The sequence below is a fragment of the Manacus vitellinus genome, unplaced genomic scaffold, assembly GCF_001715985.3.
Source record: "Manacus vitellinus isolate BGI_N305 unplaced genomic scaffold, ASM171598v3 scaffold_41_pilon, whole genome shotgun sequence".
In the NCBI taxonomy this organism is placed as follows: domain Eukaryota; kingdom Metazoa; phylum Chordata; class Aves; order Passeriformes; family Pipridae; genus Manacus; species Manacus vitellinus.
In genome coordinates this window covers 5,273,153-5,282,323 of record NW_021940545.1, presented here as the reverse complement: position 1 = coordinate 5,282,323, position 9,171 = coordinate 5,273,153, and the positions used below count along the sequence as shown (strand labels likewise).

At 60.9% G+C, this 9,171-nt stretch overlaps 1 protein-coding gene across 1 annotated transcript in view; it reads left to right on the top strand.

Moving 5' to 3' along the window:
• Positions 1-4,222, top strand: part of HINFP (histone H4 transcription factor) — a 5,327-nt gene extending 1,105 nt beyond the window's left edge. Inside the window, exons 2-9 of the mRNA XM_029962067.1 lie at positions 434-741; positions 893-1,004; positions 1,474-1,626; positions 2,243-2,320; positions 2,412-2,532; positions 2,623-2,761; positions 2,860-2,984; positions 3,611-4,222. Of these exons, the coding sequence (XP_029817927.1) occupies positions 434-741; positions 893-1,004; positions 1,474-1,626; positions 2,243-2,320; positions 2,412-2,532; positions 2,623-2,761; positions 2,860-2,984; positions 3,611-4,163 (1,589 nt within the window). The 3' untranslated portion in view covers positions 4,164-4,222. The remainder of the gene's footprint in view (positions 1-433; positions 742-892; positions 1,005-1,473; positions 1,627-2,242; positions 2,321-2,411; positions 2,533-2,622; positions 2,762-2,859; positions 2,985-3,610) is intronic.
• Positions 4,223-9,171: the final 4,949 nt, after the last annotated feature.

Below are 9,171 nucleotides of genomic sequence, written 5' to 3'. Positions count from 1 at the left end.
TCCCCACCCCTGGAGGTGTCCAAGGAAGGACTGGACTTGGCACTCAGTGCTCTGGGCTGGGGGACAAGGTGGGCATCGGGCACAGGGTGGACTGGATGATCCTGGAGGTCTTTTCCAACCTGTGATTCCACGAGAAGAGAAGGTTTCTGGCCTCCTTCCTCCTCCCCTCCCTAAGCAGGGCAGTGCTGCCTGTTGCATTTTGCTTCCCCCAGCACTGGCTTGGAGATAATTTGGCCTGTCACGTGACCTGCCTTCCCAGGGGAGGCTACTGGGCTTTTTTGAAGTGTAGTTACTCTTTTCCTTCAGAGGAAGTGAAAAATACCAAGAGCAGCAGCTGGCAAAGGCTGTGTGTGCTCAGGTGGGGAGGCACCGAGTTGGATCTCAGCAAAACCCCCGTGGTGTTTTTTCCCCTTGAGGGCTTCCCCCTGGCCAGTGGACTGGGTGATCTCAGAGGTGTTTCCCAGCCTGGCTGATGATCCTGTGATTCAGGCTGTGTGTGTTCTGTGTGTTGCAGAGGAGTACACGTGCCTGTGGCAGGACTGTGGGTTCTGCTCCCCGGAGAGCCCCTCCGACCTCGTGCGCCACGTCTACTTCCACTGCTACCACACCAAGCTCAAGCAGTGGGGGCTGCGGGCCCTGCAGAGCCAGGGGGATGTCAGCCACTGCCAGCTGGACTTCCAGAGCAGGAACATCATCCCTGAGATCCAGGAGAACTTCCTGTGCCTGTGGGAGTACTGTGAGGTGAGAACAGGGGGCTTGGTCTAACCGAGGGAGGGAGAGCTGCTGCTGCCCTGCACCCCGACCTGCTGGCTCTGCTGGGGCCCGTGTGAAAGCACCTGAGCTTGTGCTGATCTCTTTTTTTGACCCTGTTTTTTCTGTCCTTCCTCCCCAGAGATCCTTTGATAACCCCGAGTGGTTCTACCGGCACGTGGAGGATCACAGCTTCTGCTCCGAGTACAAGGCAGCAGGGAAGGAGAACCATGTGGTGCTCTGTGGCTGGAAAGGTTTGTGTGTGGCTCCAGGGCCTCTCCAGAGGGGCTTTGCACAGGGCTGGGTTGCAAATGTGGCACAGGAGAGCTCTCTGCTCCCTGGGAGGGTTTCAGGGAGCCCCTGGACCTTCAAAAATATGTGTGTCCGTAGTGCTGACAGGGAAATGTCCTGTAGGATTTGCCTCGGGGCATCCAGCTGAGTGCTTGACAACGAACTTCTCGTTAATATTTGATTAGTCCCTAGAAGAAAAAGGCTGGAGTTTGATTTTATCTGTAATTTCCCCCTGTGTTTGTGCAGTTGCCTCAACTGCTGGTAGGGGTTGGGCCAGTTGTACACCAGCAACCTCACCCTGCTGTGCCCCTGCTCCCTGGGCTTTCTTGGGGCCTTGCTGCCCCAAAGAGAAGGAAGAAGGCTGGCAATCAGTCAGGCTGTGTGTCATGGCCCAGCTGTGAGGGGTCTCACTGTGCTGTTGTTTGTGCCCAGACTGTGACTGCAGCTTCAAGGGGCGCTGCAAACTGCGGGAGCACCTGCGCAGCCACACGCAGGAGAAGGTGGTGGCCTGTCCCACCTGTGGGGGGATGTTTGCCAACAACACCAAGTTCTTCGACCACATCCGCCGTCAGACCGCCCTGGACCGTAAGCCAGGGGGCAGGGAGGGGGCAGGGGGGGATTCCTGGGGCTGGGATGTTTGGGAAGAGACCTCCAAGGTCATCCAGTCCGACCTGTGCCCGATGCCCACCTTGCCACCCAGCCCAGTCATTCCTTGGATACCTCCAGGGATGGAGACTCCAAACCTCCCTGGGCAGCCCCTTCCAATGCCTAACCACCCTTTCCAGGAAGAAATTCTTCCTGATGTCCAACCTGACCCTCCCCTGGCACAGCCTGTGTCTTCTGAGAAGTGTCCTCTTGCAGAGACAAGGTTGGAGGGCTCACACTGTTCAGCCAGAACTGTTCCTCCTGCAGAGTCCCAGGCAGGGACTGGGATTTGCTGGCTCAATTCCCTGTGCTGACAGTGTGTGTGATGGTTGCTCCCCAGTTTCTGCACTGGGAGGCTGTGCCTTTTGGTCTTTGCAAGTGTTGTTTTGGGGTTTTTTTTGGTTTGGCTTTGTAGTCAGTGTGTGCTGTGTCTGCCTGCAGAGAAGGGTTTCCAGCTCCTCTGAAACCACCTCTATTTCTCACTCGCTGCTCTTTGTGCTGTTCCCTCTGCTCTGATCTCCTTTCTCACCAACCCCCCCCTTCCTCCCTGTCCCAGAGCAGAGGTTCCAGTGTTCCCACTGCTCCAAGAGGTTTGCCACGGAGAGGCTGCTCCGCGACCACATGAGGAACCACGGTGAGTAAAGGCCCCTTCTCCTAGCTGAGCCCCTGAGGAGTGAGTGCTCTGCCCTGCTTTGGGGTCACATTTCCCCCTGTCCTTGGCACAGTGAACCACTACAAGTGCCCTCTGTGTGACATGACGTGCCCCCTGCCCTCCTCCCTGCGCAACCACATTCGCTTCCGGCACAGCGAGGAGCGGCCCTTCAAGTGTGACTACTGTGACTACAGGTGAGGGCCAGGGCTTTCCCTGCTCCCAGAGGCAGGTGTGTGCACGTGCTGCCACGTTCACAGCTCTGTTCCCTCCCCCTTGCCTTCCAGCTGCAAGAACCTCATTGACCTGAGGAAGCACCTGGACACGCACAGCAAGGAGCCGGCGTATCGCTGCGAGTTCGAGGCCTGCAGCTTCTCTGCACGGTCCCTCTGCTCCATCAAGCTGCACTACAGGAAAGTCCACGAGGTGGGAAGGCAGCAGGGCTTGCATTGCTCCTGTTACCCCGTGTCAGTCTTCCCAGAGAAGCTGATTCCCCCTTCCATGCCCTCTCTGTGCCCCCCCAGGGTGACTCGGAGCCCCGGTACAAGTGCCACGTGTGTGACAAGTGCTTCACACGTGGGAACAACCTCACTGTGCACCTCAGGAAGAAGCACCAGTTCAAGTGGCCCTCGGGGCACCCTCGCTTCAGGTACTGCCTGTGCTGAGCTCCCCTCTGCCTCCTCTCCAGGGCAGGGGATGGCTGGGGCTGCGTCCTGTGTCCTGCTGCAGCACAGACCTGGCAGTGCTTGGGCTCTGATGTCTGTAGTGTGCTCAAGACCCTTTGCCCAGTGTCTGGGCAGTAAACATTCAGTGGGATCTGGCACAGTGACAGGGCAGTGCTGGGAGGCAGCTCCAGCACTGGGTCAGAGATCTGGGGCAAGGGCAGCAGTGGGACACTCCTGAGCTTGGCAGGGACAGCTCCAGCTGTGCCCCTCTAGAGAGAGCTGCTGCAGGTCAATCCCTTGGCATGTGCCTCTGCTCTATGCTCTCTAGGAAACTCCAAAGGATTTCCAGAGATGGGAGGGGAAGAGGATGGATTTCAAATGCTCCCAGTGAAGCAGAGTGCTGGGGGGAGCTGGGCTGGGGGGATGATCGAGGCTCGTGGCGCAAAGCTCGGGAGCTGCCACGTGGGTGTGGGTTTAGGGCTTTTATCTTACTTGCACAGTATTATCTATGCAGCACAGGGCTTTGAAACCTAGAATCCCCCTTCCTTGGCTGTTCCTGTCTCCTGGGAAGGGGAGTGTGACTGTCCATCCCCTTGCCTGTGTGTCCCAGGTACAGGGAGCACGAGGACGGCTACATGCGGCTGCAGCTGGTGCGTTACGAGAGCGTGGAGCTCACAGAGCAGCTCCTGAAGGACAGGGAGAAGCGTGGGGAGGCCCTCGAGGGCCCAGCTGAGTGCATGGTGCTGCCTGAGGGGGAGGGCAACCTGCAGGGCATCATCCTGGAGCCCCCAGCAGACGCTCCCCTGGCAGAGGAGAACAGGGGCTCTGAGCTGTGCCCGGCCCCGTGCTCTGCTGGCAGCCCTGAGCCAGCACAGCCCAGCGCCTTCCAGGGAGCTGCACTGTCGTCAGAGCAAGAGCCCAGCACCTTCCCAGGGCCTGCTTTGTCCTCAGAGCAAGAGCCCAGCACCCCCAGCAGCCCCATCATCCGGGTGGTGAACAGGACCAACGAGCACGGGGAGAGCGAGACTGTGTATTACGTGATGGCCAGCACGGCCCCAGAGGAGCAGGGGCCAGCCCCTGCAGGGCTGGCTGTGGAGCTGGAGGAGAATGTCATGGACAGGCTGCAGAAGACAGCAGAGGAGCTGGGCATCCAGATTGTGTGAGGTGCTCCCAGGCCTCTGTGCGTGGGGAAAACTTGGGCCTCCGTGGGATGTGCTGGTGGGGGAGGTTGGGGGGTGCCTGGGGAGAGGCCTGGGCTTGTCTTCACCCTGTGCTGCCCCAGCCTGGCTGGCTGCTGGTTCTGGGCAGCATGGGCAGAGGGGAAGGACAGGTCTCTCAGCTGTGGATCAAGGGATGTGAGCTGGGAAGGGCTGTCTGTCTCCTCCTCTTGGGGATTAGGGACTAGCAAGCCTCTCCCACCCTCCCAGGAGGTTTGGCCTAGGCCTGGCCCAGGTAGCTCATGGGTGATGTGGTCCCTTGCTGAGCCTGTTCCTCAGCCAGGACCTTTCCAGGCTGGATGGTGTGTGGAGCAGACACTGGTGCTGAAGCCTCTTCCCTGGGGAGATGTGTGGCCTTTAGCAGTGTCCTTGCCCATCCAGAGTTTCTCCAGGGGATGGCAGTGCCTTCATCAGCACGTCCCTGCACATCAGCTCTCCTGGTTGGCACCCCTGATCCCATGAGTGTCTGGGAGGAGAGGGCTGGAGGTGCTGTCCCATGCAGGCCACTGCAGCACTGGGACACTGGGGAGCTTCCCTTCTGCTTTTGTCATTCCCTGGGTTTCCTCCCCACATTGGGGTTTGGGCTCCTGGTTGGGCAAAGTGTAATTTGGCACGACGAATAAAGATCAGGCTGCAAGGCTGAGCAGTGTCTGGTGTGTGTTCCAGCCCCATCCCTGCCAGCTGTGGTGTGAGGAGGTGACACTGGAGTACCCTGAGCCTGCAGTGTGGGAGGTGGGCATTGAAGAGCTGCCAGGATCTCCTGACACCGTGCAGCTGGCACTGGAGTGTGCTGCTCCATGTCCCCAGAGGTGGCACTGGAGGGCCAGGTTTAGCTCTGGCACTCCTGTTCCTGCTGTGGGTTTGATTTTTGCTGCCTCCTCCAGGGCTGTCTGCTGCCTGCTCTGGCCTTTTGTGAACACAGGGAGTAGCCTGGATTTGTGAGCAGAGCCAGCTTGTCCTTTGTCGAGTGACTGGACAAGGACAGTGTGAATTTGGGGTCCCTGAGGTGACTCCTGTGCCCTCTACCCTGTGTGGAGGTGCTGAGCCCAGGTGGAGGCAGGGAGGCACCTTGCTGGATACTGAGTTTTTCCCCTTGCTCCTTCCTCAAGCAGCTTGAGCAAAAGCTGTTGGAATTCCAGTTTAATGGAGGAAATCCCTTTATCCTAAACCCTTGGCCATCTGCTCACTTTCCAGTTGCACCCACTGGCTGTGGTTTGGTGGCTGTGCCCTTGGGATGGGGCAGTGATGAGAGCCGTGGGTGGGGGGCACTGAGCTGTGCAAGGTGCCATCCAGGGGCTGGGTATGGAGCAGGGATGAAGTGGGCAGAGCTGCCTGAAGGTGTCCTGGGGCTGGATCCGTGTGTGAAGGGCCATGTGCACCCCTGCACCCCAAAACTGTGCTCTCCAGGGGTGTGGGGCAGTGGAACACAAGTAGGGCCATGTACTGGGCACCCGGTGCTTGGGAGGTGTCCCAGCAGCCCTGGCAGCACAGAAGGCCAGAGGATGCTCCTAGATCCAGGCAGAGCATCCCTGGGCTTGGAATGCAAGGTTCAGGCCTTGCCCAGCCTTCCCTTCCCTGCTCCCTGGTCCTTGGCAGAGCTGGGCCAAGGATACCTTCGAGAGAAGGGCCCTGTGCCAGGTTTGCCTTCGCAGCACTCCCAGCCTTGGCCCTCATTCCAAAGTCCTGCCAGAGCCAGGGCTGTGCCTGCATTATGTTGGATGGAGTGGTGGGTGCTGGGAGTGGAGGAGAGGCTGGTAATGGCTGGGAGTTGTCCCTTTAAACACCGGGTCCAGGCAGGGTAAATCTGCCAGAGATTATCTGCTGGGGAGAGGATTGGCATTAGCGGGAATGTCTCCTCCCTTCCCCCATGTCCTACAGCAGCCCCTGTCCTGTGTGTGAGTGTATGGAAAACCAAGTTCACTTTCTCCTGGGCGAGCAGAGAGGGGGGTCTGTGGTCTGAGGGGCGAGGGGAGGAGGGCAGAGTGTGCACCATGGCACTGGGCCTCCTCTTCCTCTCCATGCTGGCCACGCTGGTCTCCTGCGAGGACCCAGAAGGTAACAGGGTGTTTTTGGGGGGATGAGGGGCTTGCAGGGTCCCCCAGAGCTGCTGGACCAGTCTTCCCCAGTAAGGAGCAAGACTTCTGCCACACCCCTGTGCTGGGGCTTGGCACAGGAGAAGTGGGAGCTGGAGTCTGGGAGTGAGGGCACTCACCACAGCGAGGGTTGGGGGTGGGCTGAGAGGAGCTTTGGTGGGCTCAAACACCTCCCTGTGGGACTCTGAGGGCTGGGGAGCTGGGGGGAATGGTGGTCCTCACCCCCCAGCCTTGCTCTCAGTGGCACCAGAAGACCTGGATACCTACTGGTCTGGCACAGCCCCCATCTGCGTGGGGGGCTGCAAGGGGAAGCACAAGGAGCTGAAGAGGAGCCAGTGTGGGAACGGCAGCTGCTGCTGGCTGGGCTACAAATCCTTCTGCAGAGGTAAAACCAAAGTGGGAAGAGCGGGGCGGGGGTCCTGGGGCTGCTGCAGGGCTGGGCACGGGCAGCCTGAGGAGGGCAGGGTTTGTGCCACACACACATGTGTGTGAGTCCCTGCAGCAGCCTGGCCCTGGGGCCACGTGGGGACACAGATCCTGCCCAGCCCCTGGTCCCCATCCAGGACCCGCAGCCCTGCCTGGGGCACCCCTGGGGCTGCTGGTTGCACAGGGCGGTGGCAGACGGGACCCTCCGTGTTGGCAGTGAACTGCGGGCGGCCCGAGGCGGATTTCAACTCGGTGGTGCACGGGAACGACTGGTGGGTGGGCTCCGTGGTGCGCTACAGCTGCCGGCCCGGCTTCCTGCTGCTGGGGGACCCGGTCAGCGCCTGCCAGTCCGACGGCCGCTGGACCCCCAAGCCCTCCTGCCTCCGTGAGTACAGCGGGGGGCACGCCGAGCCCCCTGCCCGCACGGGGACGGGGCTGCAGACGTGCCCCCGGACCCCCTTTCCCCCGGGAAAGTGCCCCGCGGTGGGCACCCCTTGACGCGCCCTGTCCCTGCTCCCGCAGGGATCTGCCTGCGGGGTCGCATCGAGATCAGCGAGCGGGACATCACCGGGAAGTGCTCGTCGTCCTGCAGCTCCCAGGCCCACCTGGGGGCCTCCCTGAACCGCGGCTGCATCAAGATCTCGTCCTGTGTCACCAAGCGGTCGGGCTGGGCGCGCTGGTTCCAGCGCTGTGACATCTGCGAGTGCGACTGCCACGTGCCCTGCGGTGAGTGCCGGCGGTGCCAGCCCTGCCCTGGGGCCGCTGCTCTGCGGGAAAGGTTGGCACTGACTCCTGGGGGCTGCAAACAGCTCAGCATCTGCTGCCTTTGCTCCCCTCGCAGGTTCCTCCAGCTAGAGCTGGGCCATCCAGGGCTGTGGCCCCACGCTGAGGGAGGCTTCCACCCTGGGTGTCTGTTCCCTCCACCACGTGTCTCCATTGCTTCCATAAGCTCCATCCATCCCGAGGCTGCCGTCTGAGAGGAGAAGAGATGTTCTGGACTCACCCTTGCAGGGCTGCCTTGCTGTCTGGCCCTGAACATCCATGGCAGAACCAGGACAGGCTCCCTCTGCCACTGCCACTGTCCTGGAAGTGTGTGAGCCACCACGGGGACACACTCACAGCCACTGTAGGAAGGTCCTAGCTGGAGACCAGAGGGATGCTGAATGTGCCCATGGCACTACCCACCAAGCCTGGCTTGGCACTGGACTCCATCCCTGCTTCCTTCCACCTTGAAATGACTCCCCAGCAGGATGCTGCAGCAGTCTCTGGTTGCTGCATGGCCACCAGCCTGGGCTCAGGATCTCCCAGCCCTGACTCATGCAGCTGAACAGGAAGGGGTTTAGCATCAAGAGTGTCCCTCCCAGGCCCACCTTGTGCCCACCTGCAGGGCAGCAGGGCTGTTTGGCACCGCACAGAGGGGGCCTGGGCTGAGACTTGCTAATGGTGAGTGGCCTGGGGGTGGGAGGCAGAGTGAACTGGGCGAGTACCATGTGCCTTTTGCTCCATGAGGAGATGACTCAAGACCTCTGTGTGCAGCTTGGCTCCATGGCTACCTCCTCATGCCCTCCCCTGGCCCAGCCCGTGGGCTGCTTTGCCCCACGGCCTCCCCTGCCTTGACTGTGCTCTGCCAGGGGGCCAAACCACTGCCCCGAGCTCTGTCCCAACCCAAGGCTGGCTGTGGGAGGGGGGAAGCTCTCCTTGGCTCAACAGATGGTTTTTTAATTAATACTCTTGTTAGTGCCACTCATTTCCATATGTCTTTCGTGCTTAAGTGCTGTGGTGGGTGAGAGGTGTGAGTAACAGTGAGGATGGAGCCAGGCACGGTGGAGGTGCAGGGGGATGGCAGATCCTGCAGGATGAGCTGCACAGGGGAGGGTGTGCTGGGGGCAAAGCCCTGGGGAGCCAACCCCATATCAAGACCCTTTGGGGCCAGTTTTCACCCCACCAGCCCCAGCTCTGGGTGCCCGGGGTGGGTTTCCCAGGCACTGCTCTGTGTGGCAGCCCTGGTTTCACCCAGGGGTGGTTGCACGGGGGTCAGTGCAGGGCAGAGTGGGGGCAGGAGTGGGTTTAGGGGGTCTTGGGCTCACTCAGGGAGTTTTGGGGCTCATTCAGTGGGTTTTGGGCTGAGGTGGCAATGGAGGAACTGCGGGGAGGGGTGTCCCAGATGCGAACGGGAGCAGGGGGGTGCGGAGGCAGGGCTGGCAAAGCTCAGGCGTGTGCGCCGGAGATGCTCAGGGCCTGCTGGCAGGCAGGCAGAGGAAATAGGGTCGGTCCCTTTAAGAGGATTTTTTCGCTGCCTGGCAGCGCTGCCCGCCCGGGCAGCCCATCCATCCATCCATCCATCCATCCTGCCGCCCCATCCCGCTCCCCCGCCCGCGCAACACCGGGAACGGGGGCTGCGGAGAGGGGCACCCCGAGCAGGGGGGCTGCTGGCC